At 39.3% G+C, this 19,563-nt stretch overlaps 1 protein-coding gene across 5 annotated transcripts; it reads right to left on the reverse strand.

The window, feature by feature from the left end:
• Window positions 1–1,640: 1,640 nt before the first annotated feature.
• Window positions 1,641–19,514, reverse strand: SPART (spartin). 5 transcript variants are annotated; one of them, XM_056328922.1, is made up of 10 exons: window positions 18,471–18,789; window positions 12,985–13,817; window positions 11,690–11,887; window positions 10,580–10,684; window positions 8,676–8,805; window positions 7,715–7,909; window positions 6,583–6,741; window positions 6,414–6,504; window positions 5,385–5,445; window positions 3,171–3,304 (listed from the first exon to the last, which is right to left on the reverse strand). In XM_056328922.1, exons 1-9 carry the CDS (start codon window positions 18,487–18,489, stop codon window positions 5,385–5,387), a joined length of 1,791 nt encoding a protein of 596 aa, XP_056184897.1. In that variant the 5' UTR covers window positions 18,490–18,789; the 3' UTR covers window positions 3,171–3,304. The 5 variants fall into 5 exon arrangements, with proteins under 5 accessions (XP_056184894.1, XP_056184895.1, XP_056184893.1 ...); XM_056328919.1 differs by lacking the exons at window positions 5,385–5,445; window positions 18,471–18,789 and adding an exon at window positions 19,447–19,514 and having other exon boundaries at window positions 1,641–3,304; XM_056328920.1 differs by lacking the exons at window positions 5,385–5,445; window positions 18,471–18,789 and adding an exon at window positions 19,337–19,456 and having other exon boundaries at window positions 1,641–3,304.
• Between the last annotated feature and the right edge of the window lie 49 nt (window positions 19,515–19,563).

Raw genomic sequence — 19,563 nt, forward strand, 5'->3', positions numbered from 1 at the left:
AGAAGGCGTAAGGAGATCTTAGTGTTGTCAACAGCTACGTAAGAGGAGGGCATGGAGAAGACAGGCTTCTCTCTAGTGTGCACTATGGAAGGATAAGCAGTAATGCACCTGAGTACCTATAAAAGTTTTAAGCCCAGTATAAGGGAGAAATATTTACCTTTACCAAAGTCAAACTTGGCAAAGGTTGCCCAGAGAGGTTGTAAAGTCTCCATCCTTGGAGATAATCAAAATGTGAGCAGAACTGACACAGAGTACTGTGCTCCAGCTGGACCTGTTTTGAGAAGGAAGGTGGATTACAGATCTCTGTAGTTTGCGACCTCTGGAGGTCCCTCCCAACCTACACTGTTTTATGGTGAGCTAGTCAGCATGTTTTAGTGGAAGGTAGTTCTACCAATTCATTTTAAAAGATTACAGATTTAGTTTGTCAGTAAATATTAAGATAGACTATCCCAAGATGGTTTTAAACTGGCATTAAACAAACTAACCAACCAATCCACCCTTGCAATCTAGAGGAATCCATTCAAATGCAGGGGTCTTAGACTTGAGGTAAGAATAGTTGTTTATACAGACACAGCATTAGCTTAGGATGACTTAGAGGTCATTAAAAGTAATCTTCTCAAGACAAGATTTGAGACCACTATTGCAGCAGAAAAGACTTTGAGCACATTATTTTGGAAATAGAAATGCAGTAGGAAAGCAGGTAGCAGTTCACTCAGTAAACAGCTCAGTAAGACCACTTCTAAGACTGCCATACATCAAAAGATGTTCAGTGTTCAAAGGAGAAACAAAACCAAGCTGGAAATAAAAACCTACTAAGATATGAGGCTTAGAGAGGTTAGCGTGTAGTGTATAAAAGGGAGAGCTGAGATAAGGCTGTTGAATATGGTAGAGGAAGTGGGGAGAACCCTGTGGAGTTGCTGCCCAGGGCCCAAGTAGTGACAACTGAAGCAGGGTAAATTCAACAGCGTAATACTTTCAGCAGTGAGAATTAACTAAAGTTTGGAACAACGTAAAAGGGAGTATCATGGATGTATCACATTAGAAAATGTAAAATGGGGTAGTAATTATTAAAAAAAAGAATAACTTTCATCTACTTCAAGACAAATTTGAAAGAGTACATGTGAAGTCAGCAACAACAGGTTCAACAGGACAATGCTCGTCTTATATGAATGGCATTCAAATATTTTTCCTCAGTGTGCTACAATTTAAGTCTCTTGAAGACTGTTAACACTTCAATCTTAACTGTTGTTTTAATCCAACTTGTTGTTCTGATGGTTTATATACAAAACTAAAGGACATGAGCTACATATGAAAGCAAAACAGGAGGCAGAAGGAAGATACAAATACATACATCCCTGCTGTAAATGAAGTTCATAACAAAAATGCTTTTGCGAGCATGAAGTCTTTAGTCACCTTAAACTAATTATACTTGGCAAGTGACAGACTGTAGAAAAAGAAAGTGTTGTAGTGGACTTTCAATGGACCTTTTTAGTTTGAAAAGTTTTAAGCTCTAATTGATGAGCTTATTTCTATCGTAAATATTGTGAATACCCCAATACTTTTCTTTTTTTCAGAAGGCCTAGTCTTTCCACTCCTTGATCCGTACAGTAGCTTCATATCATAAAAAGGCCAAGCACAGATTAACCAATTTTAATTTCATCTTTATTTCCATAAATCAAAGTTACACCGCAAGTGGTTAGATCCTTTGTTTCACATTTCTCACCCTAAGTACAGGCTTACAGTAGCTACCACAAAGTGTGCACCTATTACCATTCTAATAGACGTTAGTCATTACTGTATTTTTTTCAATCTGATGCAAATATCATTTGCTAACAATCATTTATAGTTATCTTCTCCATTTACATGAAATGGAGGGAAGTTGTAAATTGGTGGTGTTCTGTTTGCTGCAGGTCCAACCAATATTAAAATGTGTAGTAGCAGCTTTAAAACTCAATAATGAACTGTTAAATAAGTAGCAGTGTAAAACCATCTCAAGGGTTCTACGTATGGAGTTACTTCACACTGTACTGGGAACAGAATGAAAAACCTACACAGTAGGGTCTATCCTATTCCACACACACCTCTTCATTAAAAGGGCTTGACTTCATACCCTTTAAAGATGCACCTTGTGCAACTATGAATTTAATAAAGATGCTGACTGTTAGAACTATTTGTTGAAGCAAATACATGTTGTCTTCCATTAGGAGGCCATGATACATACTCTGAATCTTTCTGGATTGGCTGAAAAGTACAAATGCATAGAAGTTCCTAGTGTCCCCTATGGATTTATTTTTATTTTTTATTTTTTACAGAAAAATACTTTATGCAAAACCATACTTATCTTCTCTACATAAAAATCAAAATTTCAAAGAATCTTTATATATTCCTTATGGAGTCAACTGGAGAATACATTTTTCTACAGTTGTAAATACCCTCTTTTAAAAGAAATGCTTGCTATCTTTGGTTTGCTTATATGCTGGATGGAAAAAAAAAGTTTTAAAGGGAATAACTACCTAGTTACCTGAGGTTCATCTTTCATTTCTTCTAACATGAGCTTTGGAAAGATTAGCTGTTTGGTAGCTGAACAGGGAAATTCTCTACAAAACAACAAAACACAAAGCTTATTTTAGTAGTGCATATTAAATAAGACAAGCTGTTTTAGTAAAACTAACTCTTAAGGGTAGTTAAAAACTAAAACTAGTAATCCTACTTGTTCCAGAATCAGTAATCCTATCTGTTCTGTATCACCACCTTCTTTACAAATATAAAGTATTACAAAAATATTCACAATAATATTTCTATATTAATGTATTATTCCATATTATATTTTGAAAAAGTGCTTACAGAGGCAAGTTTATTAACTGCAAACTTACATCCTTGCAGTTGTCTAAAGCCCTGATCAAGTTAAGACCCTTGTTCAGTACAGAACAAGGACTTAACACAACTTTCATTTTTCCATCTATGAACACCCTCCCTACTTTAACATTTTCATGTCATATTAACAGTTTCTTGAAAAGTACAGCGTGATCTGTGTTAAACTGCAGATTAGCAATGTGGTTAATTCTAAATAGGAAGTTTCATCTCTAATGTAAGGCTTTGAGAAATACTTCATTGCTTTCATTTTTTATCCTTCTTCTCATTATCCAATACTTTATATTCATCTAACACAGCATGGCCCGTTTCCTTTGCAGTTTTCTTTACAACAGCTTTGATACCAATACTGTCAATGTTAAATGCTGTCACACCAACATTGATTGCAGAATTCATAGCGTTGTCTGTAGCATGGCCAGCATCATCTCCATACCTTAAGAAAGATAGTGGTTTTGTAGATTTGTATACTTAGTATTTTAAAGCAAAAAATTAAGCATTACCAAAATAATAAGCACACAGCCTGAATGTCTAAAGAATAAAATTAGAAACTACCAAGCCATTTGAGCAAGGGCTGCTCCTCTATCAGATGAATTACTCTTTAGAGTTATCAATATGCTTCTGGCCTTTTTCCTCTGCAAAAAAACTTCCAGCCTTTCTCCCTCCTTCCTCTAGTTTTGATGAGAAGGCTTATCTATAGAACTATAAAGGGGTGGTGGTGTGTGCAATAACCCCCCAAGTACTTTTTCACTTAAGTTCTTAGGCAAACTTCCTAATACCCTCTATATCCCCCCATCTAAGTCCTCACAACTAGACCCTTGAAGCTGCTTAATCTTCTCAGTCTGTACCATGGGTGGCAGCACTGAGGAGGGAGGGCAAACTGTCCTGCCTTCTCACCTGTTACAGAAAAAGGGGCAGGAATCGCCTCGGGCATATTTTAGCTCTATTGGTACCACCACTGCCAGAATAGTGCTTGGTTAGTACTTGTCCTCTATCACCTTTGCCCATGCCTACATGGCATAAAATGATACTGTGTCTCATGTAACAGCAACCCACTGGCATGTTAGTTCAAAATCTCCAAAGCAGACTTACTGAGGTAGTGCACCACTGTGCTCAAGTAAATTAACTCAGCCTAGCAGGTCTCCTGGGTACAAAGACCTGCTGACACAGCTACGCTCACACACTGGAGGTAGCAAGGTCCCTACAAAAGCGTTCCATTGTGCAGTGAAAGCTTATCTGAAGTAATCTGGAATCAATGCAGTGGCAAAGGGGAAGGAGCAGGGAAAAAGGAGAAGTCATACAATATCCCAAAAGACTCAAAAAAGCTGTCTTAAGGCTATGATGAAAATTGCTACAAGATAAAGCCTCGGGTCTCTTCACTGGGCTGTGGGCCCAGCTTCTTTATGCTTTAGGGGGTAAGTCAGCAGTCTCATATTAATTACTCAACTGTGAAGAAAGGTGCACATATACACCAGTATGGACAGCATACAGGAGGACAAGAGTATAGTGAGAGCAGGAACTCCAGCTGTTCTGGGCAACCAAACATTTCCCGAGAGAGCACTGTAATCAGACAAACCAGGCCAAAGGGAAGTATTTCTGGCAGCATCAGAATCCCAACAGTTAGTGGAGTTACTTTTTCCCTGTGCTTCCTGAGACCAGAAATTCTTTGAGGACCTCAAAGTAAGGCCAGAGAAAAGCACAGAATATTGAAGAACCTTGAAATCTATTGCATTATCAGTACAGCAGCCATGGCATGATGGCTGGAACCAACAATGAAACCAAATAAAAAGAATTAGTGCTTCTTTTGTTTTATTTTTAATTCTCTGATAGAGCAACAGCCTTGAATCACCAGCATCAAATTTGCAGAGCACAGAATTAATCTCACAGCAAATGTGCAGTATTTGTCAGTTTGGTTAGTTATTTGCACCTCAGGAACATCATAAGCCAGTTTTATACATCATAAGTAAAACAGGTAACCTCCTTTAAAGTAAGACTGTAGCTTATCCAATACAGTCAGATAACAATTGCTTAGTATTTGATAAGTGATTTTTCAATTTGCTTGTCTCAATTGCATCATTTATCACTTTTGCTTTTTTAAGGAAGAAAGCTGGGCAGATGTAGATGCTGCAATTATTTAAACCACTGTAAAAAAACCACGAAGGTAGTAGCACGGTACTTTGGCAGAAGTATCTGAAGCTACGTTTGCCCCCAGTTCTGATCAACAAGCACATATGATGAGCATCTCTTTATAACTCCATCCAAAGAGGTATTGCAGCTAAGTTTTTTATTAATTTAGAGACACTGTGCTGATGCTCCTTCAGCTTTGTTTCCATTAAAGTGGAATTTAGCACATTCGCTGAAGTATTTTGAATGGCAGAAATCTTTGTCACTGAAACAAAAGCCAGCATCCAAAAGATATATATTATGTAGTATTTTAACATATTTATATAGATTTTTAAAAGATCACATATCAAATATTTTAAAATATATCATAATTAACTGCAACATTTAATTACTTATTGGTTTTCACTCTTAGTGCCTGTTGACTGCTGATCTCCATATGTCCTATTTTTATATCTAAAATAAAAACATTAATGTGAATTCATGTGAAACCTCCTGATATTCCTATTAAGTACAAACATTAGCAACAAAGCACCACTGACTAGAACTTCACTATCTAGCCTCTTTCAAATTCAGCACAACACAACCCTGAATGCCAATCCACTTAATTTTGTATGCTGTTTACCTTGTTACCTTCTGGTAGTAGCCTGTACGCACTTTCAGCAATCCTGAACATCTCTTTTGTGACACCTATTACCAGTTCCACAAGCTACATGTTTTTGCTTACTCTTCACTTTTTATTGTAATACATATATTGCCTTTTTTTTTTTCTTTTAAGGGGTATATTTCATGTCTTGCAGTTATTTTGATATATTCCCTTATTCTCCACAGCATCTTCCAGTACATGCACTCAGTTTTGGTCTTTCCATCATCTTAATCTCAAATGTTACTAACCTCTTCCCCTATTATCTTTTTCTAAGAATGCCTGTATTTTGCAAGTCAAGTCTATTGTATTATTGCTATTTATGTCTTAGATTTCCTTACACAGTTCTCTTTTTTGTACATCCTCACTTTAACCAAACCTGCTGATAGATGGAATTTTTCCATTTTTCTTAAATTTAGCTAAGTAAATACATACTACATAAATTCAGGACCAGAGCTGAGTTTAAAACAGTAACGTTTTTAATAATGACATTGTAGTGTAGAGCAAAGATATAAATCTGAACGTTACTTGTAACATAGCCTGAAGCGGTAATATTTCTAGAAGAGAGCTAAAAAAATACTTACCACGACCACTTACTCATTTAATCTTTTTACTTACAGGAGATGCTCATTACTGTGCACTTAGCAGCTTATCATGTGCTGCATAGAGTAAAGCAAGTATTTCAGTTAGTTTCCCTGCACTTTCATATACTTTTTTTTGCCAGTATTCAAACACAATGACAACATGCTGTAGAAGATGAACCAATAAAAACATAACTTACTTGTATTTGACAGTTTTTACGGTCTCAGTTGAAACACTTTTAGCAATGCACTTTGCTGCGCTTTCTAAACCTTGCCACACTGTTGAAAACCCTGTAAAAATGAGGAGCTTATGTGAGTTCATAGCGTTGAAAAAAGTACAATTACAAAAGTATATGGAATTTTTATTACCTTGAACTCCACTTGCTGCCACCACCAGAGCACCATCAAAAGTGGATTTACCATCTTTATCTTTCTTAAGGGATTCTGGAACTAATTTGCTGCCATGCTTCTTCACGTGTGGAGCCAGCTCCTTTCCGACACAGCTTGCTATAGAACACACTCCCTCAACTACCGTAAAAGAATAGTATGCAGATTATTTAGTAAGAACAAAGGTCATCTTTCTTCAAAAGTCCTTCCTTCTAATTAGAACTAAGCTTCACTGAAGTCTTAAGCGTTGCTTCTATTTAAACGCTCTTACTTGAAAGACAGACTTTAATCCAGGCTGATTACCCAACTGATACAGAAGCAACCTTATTTTTCAGATTCTGCACAACTCCAATTCCTAAGAAATGGGTAAGGCTGGCCTTACAGCTAAAAAGAACTTTAAAAGAAATACGTACATGCCCTGCACTCAAACTGTTTCCATTGCTTTGTTACCCCCAACCTGCAGATAGGTAACAAGCTGTTTCTTTCCTCACTTGTCTTCACGAGAAGTCTTTCTTACAGTCTTTCCAGCTCTTCAAAGTACTTTTGCAACATCCAGCACAATTTGTTTTTTAAACTTGGATGAGTCACTAGACACTGGACATAAACATTAATGCAAGTAAGTAACACAATGAAGTTACCGAGAGCTGCTAGGGTTACCAAGCACCTCTGAACAACCAGCCGTTTCTATCTGGAAGTTTATACATAGTCTAATAGACTTGTTTCAGGTGTGTGTATTTAAAACAATGCCCACACACACACATTCTCTAATGGTACAATATGGTAGTAACCAGTGACTACACAGCTTTTAAAATACACTGTTATCAATTTAAGAAGAGAGGTACCATCTTCAAATAACTGTCTATAACTTAGAAAAGCATGCCAAACTTAAGACTGTACAGACTATTCTTTTAAGAAAAAAATGCCTCAAGGCCATAGAATAAGTATTAGTCCTAAAGTATGTCTCTCACAGGAGGTAACTAGGCACAAACTACTGATCTCTGGATTTCATCAGCTCAGTCCCTCCCCTCTAGGTCATTGGCTAGAGAAACCAACCCCCATTTTATGAAATATTTAAGGCAAAAAATAGAATATACTATGAGATGGAAATTTTTACCTAAGAACTGGCTGACTTTCACAGCTCCTCCAGTAGCCTGTTTTGCTACATGAAGTCCCTTTGCTACAGTTGGATTGACTTCCAGAGGTTTTTCTTCTGGTTGAATGTGTTCTCGCAGTTTAGAAGCTCCTTTGTGGATAGCTTTACCAGTATATTCTGCTCCTTTTACCAGGCCCCAGCTTACCCAAGACGCACCTTCAAGGCAAAAATTGTTTTTCTTACAATGTACAATATTACAGACTATGATTCCTACAGTTTTCCCTCCTCTGAAACACTGACTTTACAAACATTCCTGATAACACAGTCTGCAATTATATTCTTCCCTGCATGGGCCAGCATGAATTCCTGAAGCGATTTCGGCTCCTACACCACCCACAGTTTTTCAATTTACTAAAGTTCAATATAGCCATCTCTCATCAATGTCAGCTTAATACAGACATTCAGTTTTTTAATAAATATCCATGCCCCAGTTGGGTCAGAAGGACAGAACTGCACACCTCAACACTACTAACGTTCTGAAAACATACAACCCAACCCTCTAGCCCTCCTAGCAGATTTATATTTATTACAATCAGTTTGTGGTCATTAGTATATTCCAAAAGTTCGCAGAGGGAAAAAAAACTTTTATCTGCAGAAATCACAACAGATACCTGCTTTAATAGAACAATTTTACTCCTGTATGAGCAGTTATATATCACGGTGGTTTGAGTCACAGGCAGAGATATCCTGACATATAGTCAACTGAGGAGCCTCATGAACAAAACTGTTGCCAATGTGTTTAAATTCTGCACGGTTTTTATAAAGGTTGTCAAAGTATCCTTTAGATGATCACAACGAACTGGTGAACAACTACTTCTGACCACTCAGCTTCTACTAGCACACATGTGTTTAGGTGAAAATACTGTTTAAATGTTACTCACAGAGCTTTACATTCAACACAATCCTCTTATTACAGCAGTACCTGATAAGATTCCATGGGCAACTTTCTCACTCCATTCTGGCAACTCTTTCTGATTTTCTGCTCCTTCAGGTTGTGGTTGGATACGTACAGTCTGAGGCAAGTTAACTGCATCACCAGAGGCTTCTGAAGGCTATGAAGAAAAAGTAAACATCTGAGAAGCTACTTCCCAATGTATCATCAGGATTTCTGGTTTAAATGCTTCAGATCATACAGATCTGATATCAAATCATGTTAATATTGTGTATTCCTTGGGTAAGTGTACAGAAACTCAAGCAAGCTGTAAGTGTACAAGCAACTCAATTTGCACAGAAATGCTGTGCATTCAAAAAAGCTTATCAGACAGCTCAGCACTTCCTGTGCGCTTTCTTAATCCAGTTACAATAGAGATGTGCTTGCCAATACGGCCATATGGTCAAGTAACTAAGGAAAACTTGCAATACAAACTAACTAGCAATACAGATAAGAGACTCATCAACCTATTATTTTTATCTTCTCAGAGGGAATTCACCTCTGTTGTTATTCAGTATGAGAACTGCAGTCTTTGGTCAGAGAATCCAGCTGCACTAAAAGAATGCAGCTGTTCTGGTTGTTTTGCTCCTTACCCTTTCCTCTCAAATTAAAAAATAAAGGAGATTATTCATTCTACGTGCCGTTGATGCTGTTGCAGAATGGCACAGCCAAGGACCATATCAAGCTCCCAATCTAAAGCTGGGCAGATAGGTTCTGTGTGATTTCATGTCAAACACTAGAGTTTCTGGAGTATATGTTAATCATTCAAACACAGCAACCACCACCACAGTATGGTTAGTTTTTCTAAATAGTACAGCAAAACTTTACACAGTTCACAGACAATGTATAATAGAACTTTATAGAAAGCAAAAAAATTGGAATAGATTTAGGTTTTTCTTAAGAGATTCCATGTTTAGGTCTTCTCCAATGTAAAAGTAAAAAAAACCTCCAACACTTCCGTGATTGAAAACACTGCTAGTTAACGATGGACAGAAAGAAAAAATCTTTTTGTTTAGTCTAGAAAAGTCTAACTGACAGCATTCATAGATGAAACCTAGGAACAGAACAGAATACAGAATAATGTTTGATATTTCATGGAATTCTTAGATTCCCCTGAAATATTTACTGGAAATAAAAGCAGGGTATGTCACAAAGATGACTGTCACAATAAAAGAAAGCAAAACCAACATTAACAGAAAAGAGTAGATTAAGATTTACAAGGTTGCTACCCAGAAGATTAACAATGTATCCCTGACATATACTGTATCATCAATTACTGCTCCACCGCAGTGTGAAATCTCCTGTTCAAGAAAGACCTTTAGCATGTGACCAAAACACTTCAGGGGCTGGGCAGGACAAATAACCTTAATACACAGCTATAGCTAAAAAACAACCAACCAAAAACAGTTAAAAACCCCCAAACTATGTTCCAGATATAATTTAATTACACCACAGTTTGGGTCACTATGTAGAAAAACAGTCAACAAGACTTCTAAGGACTATACTAAAGAACAGAAACTGATTGCCTAATAGGACAGGTGACTCAATACTATAATTAAATTAAATACAGTTGTTAATTAGATCCTCATGAGTACTGTGTAAAACAGACACGTTAAATGGCCATCAGATTAGGCTTTGAAATATTTGTGCTATATCACGTTTTTTAAAACTCCAGCAATCTGCTCATTTGCAAAATGTGGCAGCCTGCAGTAGTGAATTAGCTCTTGAACAACCAAAAAAACTCCAGCCAACCCCCCCCCCCACACTACACAGCACACCATACATTGCCGCTGTCAATTGAGTCTGGAATCTCAGCAGTACCAGCGTCTGTTTCTGTGACAATTTATTATTATTTTTTTAACATAAAATTTTGGAATCACTGTCCTGGAATTTACCTGGACTTTGTGGCCAGACATCTGTTTAAATTTATCTTCAAAATGCGCTCTATCAGTTGCTGGGAGCTCTGAAGATAACCCTACTCTCTCATGGGATCCTGGCACCTGTGACATTGTATCAGGGAACATTAACAAAAACATGGAATTTGAGGACAATAAGGAACTAATGAGATAGCAAGTTTGAACTACTACACATGAAAAATGACAGGATCTTATCCAGCAAGTCCTGCATTGAAATATCACATAAAGGTTCTGTAGTACCTTTCCCTTTAAAACAAAAATTAGTGGCCTCCTGTGCCAGTGAAGTTCCTTTCTGAACTCAACAGGATTTACACAGTAACAGAACCCCACTCACACAGCATGCTGCAAACTGGTCTTCCATCAGCACTGCATTCAAATCTTCATGGTTCAACATGATTTTGTCTTTCACAAAAAGATATAATCTTGCTATGAGCTTTTACGTAGTTATTGATTACCATTCTTCCTGAGATGGTGCTCCAGTGCTCTTACAGTAACATTTTTCACCTTGTCTCCAGTCACTGTATCTTACTGCACCTTGTTACACTGTTGGGGTTTTTTTTTCTGTTTTCTCAATCTGCCAACATCTTAGTGCAATAAGGAACCAGATATGTCTATTTTGAGATCACATTTGAATGCAGATTTTTGAGATACACGCTATTTTCACAGGTTTGCTCTCAAGTGGCTTAACATTTTTGAACTGTTAACACGTTTGGGCACAATATTCCAAGAATGGTATCATCAAAACTACACAGAGAGCGTGTGCATGTGTGTGTACACACAGCAGAAAACGTGCTTTCTCCTAAACACAAAACTTTTGAGTCCTACATTACCTTTCGGAAAAATAGAGAAAATATAAAAAAAGGTCTCCAATTCCTCTCTGCGCTTACAAATCTGTACTTTAAAATTTCTCTTCTCCCATCTCACAGGCCTACAGCTTCATTACTAGGTTGTTTAATCTTGGATACTTTATCGATTTCTCACTGGTGAGCTTACCAAGCAAGACACAGAACTTCGCAGTTTCACACAAAAAATACATTGACCATTTACACCTTTCCTTATCAGCTTAAACCAGGCAGCCCAGAAATTCACCTGGATTCGAAGGTCAGACATCTGTTTTAAGAGATCCTCAAACAGCTCTCTGTCAGCTGCTGGAAGTTCTGAAGACAGCACTACTCCCACGTAGGACCCTGGTATCTGGGACATCGTGTCAGGAAACATGTACACTCCAGTATTGCAGCACAGAACAGGAGACTGGTTACACATTAGAGGATATAACCAGTCACAAACCTAGAGAAGACAAGCACAAAAAGGAATTAAAGGATCCTTTTAAAAAGAAAGGTAGGTAAAACATACTGATAAGCATCACAAACTTGATTTTGTATAAAGTTTTGTAAGAAAAATAAAAAAGCCTTATGCCATCTTGGGGGCGGGTAGAAAAAGCAAACAAAAACCACAACAGCTTCAAAACAAAAACCCCACATGACTGTTCTTGGTTAGTTCTGACAGTCCAATATGGAGAAAATACTAATTTTCACAGGACTGTAATTCAGACTGGTAGTCTCTTAACTAGGTCTCGTCTTGAGGCCCAGGTGTAAAAGCAGATGACAACCACTGCCAAACAAGTCAGAATTCACAGCGCCTGTAGATCTCAGGCTGGGTTTATATGATTGGATAATGAGACTATATGTCTGTTGATGGCTGACTGTTGAAGGCTGCTAACACAGGTGGAGGTGAACTAGCAGACCCAAAACCAAGAAGCAGTTTTTGTTTGCTCCTCCAGGTTTCCGCTTTGTGGATGAGATTTCCAACAGCCAATCTTAGCAGCAAAAAGGAGATCCAGAAACCAGACCAGAAACACAATGTACATTACAGAACATGCCCACATGAAGCAAGCATGGACCAAAAAAATTCAAATAACGCATCTTTTTTATTTGTAGTTCAGAGTCTGGGTTAACACGGGCCCTCAAATTCCACATTATCAGCTGCCCTAACTGTAGTACCTTATCACTAGCTCTGACCGAAGCAGGTAGCGCACAACCCCATTTTACACCAACACGTTACAACAGCTGAATTAACACATCTTCTCTATGGGAGGAAAGGGAAGTTCACTTAATGAAAAGACATGTTAAGTCAACTCCTTTAGAAAATGGAATTCACCAGAACAGTCAGCACCTGACAACCTTTGGAAGACAGCTGATTTTCGCAAAAAAAAAGTCATAAAAGTATGTATTTGCACAAAACCATTTTTCCAACAGCTGTAACATCCTTCATATTATCACACAGATATTTAGGCTCAGAAGAGCAAGAACTTAAGAAAACTGCCTTTTAAATTTTTATGACAGCTCTTGAAATTCAATTAAAGGAGAAAATTATTTTCCTGTTACCTGAAGAAATGCAGGTGGACGATTCTGTGCCATCTCACTATCTGTATCCAGGAACTTCACAATGCGTAGATATCCAGGATATGAAGGAGCACTAACCTGCCCATCAGGAGTTACAAAGAAGATTTGCACTCCTTGGGGAATCAAGATCAGCTCATCTGCATCCACTCCCAGGTTTTCAAGGGGAGGTGGCTGAGTACACTTACTGTAGTAGTCCTCACCTACAGAAGAAAACTCCCCTGAGTCCGTGCCATAAGACACGGTAAAATGGCCGTTGGTAGCTTGAGGAGTATAGGCAGGAGGTGCTTCATTTGGCAGACAAAGAGGTTTTGCAGATGATGGACTCATAGCTGGAATTTGCCCCTGGCTCGCAGTTGCAACACCCCTATCTGCTACAGGTGGTTGATTTGGTACAAACGAAGAATTAGGGGCAGGGGGTCGTTCTGGTTTTTCTTTAGAAGGAATGGATGGGTACAACTTGGGCACCCCAGCAGGGGCATCCATCGCAGCAGGACTTGCTTGTACAGATGGCATGTTTTGTTCTAGAATGCCGAGTCGAGCGTGAACATTTCGGAGGGTCTCCCTCATCTTCTGTTGCATTTGCCTAGCAGACTCCCACTGGGACCCTACACATGCAGGACCTTGCGATGGAATGCTAATACCTCGGAGCAAGTGGTCAAGCCCTTGCTTGTAATAACTTCTTGCCTCTTCTTTCTGACCCCGTTCATCGGTATTCAGTCCTCTATTGATAAAAATAAAGGCTTTCCTGTACTCTTCATTAATAGCTTTAATATTTGCATCTTCTTGCATAACTGGATCCTGCAGTTCTTCCATTACTGCAAATTGGAATAAAGCCCATTAAGCATGTTCATAGATGAAACCAAACAATATTTACCTTAGAATACCTTCTAACCAGTTTCTAATGATGACCACACTGCGTGTATTAGCAGAAAGCTATCTAGTTGCTTGGTGCAGTGCCTGCTACATTATGGTTATCTCCTAATAACCTCCAGATTTAGAATATGTGACTCCAAGGCAGCAAGGAATTGATAACCATTGCACCTAGTTACATCACACACATGCATTTTTTAGAAGTTAAACATCAGAAGAATATGAACACACCTGATATTAAACTTTTCATCTAAAAGAAGTATTAAGATCAGTAGCAAATAGAGTAAAAAAAATAATTTAGAAACATCTAACTTTTCTTTTGATAATATTTTCAAAAAATCTTTTAAGATATTAAAAAATGCAGTTAACATTTTGTCTATTTAAATAAAGGCTGAAGTTACAAACTCAGTACATTTATTTAAGTAATTTAAGGTAAAGCACTCAAAAGATTAAAACAAATCTTGATAAACTTCAACTAACATCAACACACAGAATGTGAAAAAATACTCTGAACAGTTAAAGCTGTGCTTTACAACATGAAAACAGGGAATTTCTTACTTCCTTTACAGTGTTTATAAAGTGAGAAAGACAATTGGTGTTTTCACTTTCTTGCACCCCAGGTGACAAAAACTTGGAAGTACCAGTATCTATAAAATGTTGTAGCTTTTATGTCTATTGCACCAACTGAACAGCAGAAAATAATCCAATAGGTTTATGTGAACTCTAAAGTGTGTAAAATCACTCTTTTAACTGAATGCAGGTCTTCAGTCTTGGCCAAATGCAGCAAATACAAATCATTCTTGGACTAACACCATGTTTGCAACACACAATGTAAAAAAAACTCCAGTGAAATTTTTTGCTGACTGTGTTGAGAGGCACTGTCAGTTCAGAAAAACCAGGTTATACTAGAAGAGAATAATGATCATGGACAACAAAAACTGGATACTTTATAAAAATGAAAGAGTATGTATTTTCAGTAAAAACAATGATTCTCTGCTGTAAGCTTGATGGAAGAGAGAAAAATCTAGAGACATCTGTCAATCACAATGATAGCAAGCTACAGAAAACATGAGGGTAAGTAAAATCCAAGTGCAAAAATTAAAATACTTCCATTCCATGTGCAGAAGCATTAAAGCCACTGCACACAGCATTGGTGAGACCTCACACAAGACTGAGCCACATTCAAGAAAGCTGTACCTGAACTGGAAAAGATGTGCAGAAAGTTACTGTTTTTTTTCTGGTGAATCAATCACTTTTCTTTTGCCTAGAGAGGCAAGTTTCCCTTACCAAGCCAATAAACCAAAGGCTAAGTCACAGGGGTCCTCAAACTTTTTAACCAGGGGGCCGGCGCGCGGATGCAGTGGCAGGCAGTCATCTGCGGCTGCTTGGTTTCCCCCCCCAACCCCCGGCGGGGGGGGCGGGGGGGTCTGTAAATACTGGGGCTGGACTGAGGACCCTGGGGTGCGTATCTGGCCCGCGGGCCATAGTTTGAGGACCCCTGGGCTAAGAGATTGGATTACTCGCTATGAATATACTGGATGAATGGAAGAAAGTAAATCAGGAAAGAAGAGAAGAACTACTGAAATCCAAACTCATAATAAAAACCTGAAATTGTACCTACATTTAAGTTTATTTAATGTCTCTTCTTCTTTTAGTCTATCAATAAAGTAAAAAAAAAAAAATTAAAAATATGTGTATCATCCAGAAAATATCCTTCCTCTACTCCAACATAACCAAAGAAACTTAAGCAGTGCAAGTCATGAAAAGATTTTGAAGGAAAGATGAAACATTGGGCTCTATTCCTGCATCCTTTATGATCAAAATGCAGATAGCACTTATGTGACTGATGCATCTGCAGTCACAGGACCTGCCATGTAATCTGGAACGTATCTGTATTTTTATGACATGACAAAATCCAATTTCATGCAAAAGACAAGATGTGTGATTTTAGTCCAATGACAGACACATAGCTAGGAATATGACAGGGATGGCTCGAGAAGGCAGCCCACATGGAGTGGATCAGCAGCAACTTGAGCCACCAGGCTTGCTGCCCATTCCCCACCATGTAGCTGGAAAACAAATCTTGGGCTGGAGGAGATTTTTCTGGTTGATTGCAATCACCTGCTGCCAATGTGCTCCGCATCTTTGATTTAAGCTGAGAACAACACTGGCATAAGAATAAGTGTATATTTAACAACAAGGACATCAGGTTTAGAAGTTTTAAGTATGTTTCTGACCAGCACAATAGGAAGCAATTAATTGGAAAGAATTACTGTCAAATATAGCTGGATCCTTACATGAAAGATTTTACTTAGCCATGTCATATATTTTATGAGCTGGACATTAACCATTTAATATGTGCATAGTCAAATAATTTGCTAGCAAAAAACCCCAGGGACTCCCAAACCACATCATCTTGCGTCAACACTTGTTTTTACTAATGAAAAATCAAATCTTCCTTTTAAGAAGGGCATAAAGGTAAAAAACAACCCAATATTAAAGAACTCTGATTTTAAAATTACTGTAGGTTTCCAAAACAGAGAAAATGTTTAGAAGAGTGAGAGACAGACAAGTTTAATCTAATATCACAGTTTATTTCTTTATGAGCAAAATTTACCATTTTTGACTTTTTTAGAGCCTGTGAATTCATTCTGTAAATGAATTTTGTAAAAAGTCTGTAAAGTCCATTAAGGCTTTAAGTAAACAGTTCATCTGTGTGAACACAACTGCAGCACCAGTCTATTTTGCTCCATGTTTTTTATTTGTTTCTGCTGGGGAAGGCTAAGGCAAAGATACTTTACAGCTTTTATATCATTTTTTTGCTAATGATTGTTAGTACATTACAAAAAGAGGCATCAAGTAAAATCCTAGAGTCATAGCTGCATTTCCATTTAATAGTGAACTAATTTACTATTCACTGTATGCTCATCATACTGTCAACACTACTGTTCTTGCTAAAGCTCAGTCTTTATTCACAATAGAAAAGGTCTGTAAGAAAACAGATGTCAGCACGATCAGTGTACATACAGCACTGGTACAGCCGTGCACGGCGGAGGTACAAAATCTGGCTCAGCAATTCAGAAGAGTGGGTGTTTTGCAACTCTTCTCTGATCATTTGCAACATACCAAGTTTGCAGTGTATGTACAGTATAGTTACCATGAACCTATGCATTAGTGTGGCAAAGCACTTGGAGGAAGGAATTAATGGTATATCTTAAGTTTAACACAAGGTAACTAAAAGTCAGTCTGAAGAGCCGAATTCAATTAATTCTTATTGATTTATTAAAATTAATACAAAATAACGGATTGTATAAAGTAAGGAAGCCAACTGGATTGCTCCCTCACAACACAAGAGGAAATATTCTCTGAAACAGAACATTTAAGTAGCAATCTGTATGCAAGGAAGATCCTTGGTCATTATTATTTTCAGTATTATGATCTTAGTACAGTATTTAAGTGTCCTGCATGCTTTGATATTTATCTGTAATCAGTTTCTGTACAATGCAGAGTCTTATTTCCTCTGTTTCAAAGCTGGAATGAATGGCAAGGTGTATATTACTAAATACGAGAGTGCCACAAGTGAACCTTTGATCCTACAGCCTGCACAGACTGGCCCAGATCTGTACTACTCGGCACTAAGACCAAGAGGAACTTCTCCTACAGGAAGCTGGCCCAAAACAGAGCTAGGAAAAGAGCCAACAGGCACTGTAGATAATCACAGATCAATCCAGTGCCTGAGCTCATTCCATGGCCCTTTTTCATTTATCAGTACACATATAGTCTGTGTTTTAAATGACTTGAACAAGAGAGGCTAGCTACAGTGCAACACGGAAACTCGAGTTCAATTTTATATAGTAAGCTAACATCTCAACTATCTGGCTGATCACCCTTCCTCCAAAGCAGCAAACCCCACTTCATTAAAAATATAATGTATATTTAAAAAAAAAAAAAAAGTACAGCTTAATGATGGATCTCACTGCCAGAAGGTAAACATGAAGCCTAAAGCTTATTAAGAGGATTAAATATTCTTACTGACAGAGGTAGTACACTCTTTCCGTCTCACTATTTCTGAAACCTGGGGAATGTAAGGCAGGAAAAGCAAAAAACAACAAAAAAATGCAAACCACTTAATCAAAGAGCTGTTCCTGCATATCAACTATTTTACTATCAGCCACTGATTTCAAAGATGAAGAGGATAAAGGAGAACTACCATGCAGACAGAATTGTTTAAGCCTTACTTCTGTAGGGAAAGAGCAATTAACAAAGTATTAGTGACTTTCAAGAATTCAGAGAACAAAACTGAATTAAAACAAATGTTATAAAGGATTTAAACTAATACATGCCAGGTACTAGCTGATAAACTAAAAGCAAAAAACTGTGGATTTATTTAGGTTGTTTAAAGTAGCCCTTAAATTTTTCATTAACTGGTGGCCTGCTGCTAGTATTTAAGCACCTAAGGCTAGATAATACCAACAGCTACACAACAGAAAGGCAGTGATCTGACCTAACATGGTCATTCTTACTCTCAAAATTACTGAGGACTTCAGTAAACTCCCATCTTCCAACATTTCAACCTACACCAATACCCCCGCACCTACATTCACCCAGCCAGCACATCCACTTCTCCTCTGGGTACTGCTGCTTGTTTCAAACACTTTTCTGCCCAGATTAATACCTCCTGACTCCTTGGTGTGTATTTCCATCCACAAGCACTCAACACAGAGCTTTTAGGCTTCAAGGGCCTACTTGGCACTTCTCTGGAAAGGAAATTGAAAAACCAGTCGGGCAGATAATTCCTTTCATCGTGTAGCCGTGCTGCCCAGCCTTGAATTTTCACAGTGCTCATGTCCAAAGACATTGTCACTATCCACCACCGAGTGGCCAGAGACTCCGACAACGTCATGGAAGATGCAGCGTTACGTAAGATGGCTACTTAATATTTTTCATCAGCTGCACGCCTGCCAGTTTCCGATCACCGCCAACAGATTTCTCCACATTCAAACAACTCCAGCCCAACCCGACGCGAATCTTTTAAAAACCGCAAAACACGAGGAACAGTCTTCCGAAGTACACTGACAAGTAACCTCTCAGTCCCATAAGGAGCCACGCAAGAAATGACCGCGGTTACTTCAACCCAGCCTAACCACCCGCTGCCCCGCCGGCTCTCCCGCACCGGGGCTCGCCGCGCTGAGGCGGCACCGCGCCCCCCGCGCCCCCCGCCGGGGTGGGGGCTCCCTCCCGCCTCCGGCGCCGCACACCTGCAGGCCGGCCTCAGGCCTGAGGCGATACGAGCCCTCCGGGCGCTGCCCGGCCCTGCCCAGGCCCGCGTCCCGGCTCCCCGCCGCGCACACAGCAACCCCCGCCCCGCCGTCTCTTCGGCACCGCGGCCGCGCTGCGGCGCCCACCCCGCGACCTCCTACCTGCCCTGTGCCCGCCCCGCCCCAGGCCTAACAAGCCCCCTCACCGCAGCCCGCCGGGCCGGGCCGGGCCGGGCCTCCCCGCGTCCCCGGGCTCCGCAGCTGAGCCCCCCTCCAACCCGGGAGGGCTCGACCCCGGCCCCGCCGCCGCGCTCACCGAGCCAGACCCCGCAGCCCCAGCCGAGGCCCCGCCTCCCGGGTCAGGCGGCAGCGGGCGGGGCCGCCGGCACGCGGCCCTGGCGTCACCGCGCGGCCGTGGCGGGTGCGGGCGGGG

This window comes from Falco biarmicus, chromosome 2, assembly GCF_023638135.1.
Source record: "Falco biarmicus isolate bFalBia1 chromosome 2, bFalBia1.pri, whole genome shotgun sequence".
In the NCBI taxonomy this organism is placed as follows: Eukaryota; Metazoa; Chordata; class Aves; order Falconiformes; family Falconidae; genus Falco; species Falco biarmicus.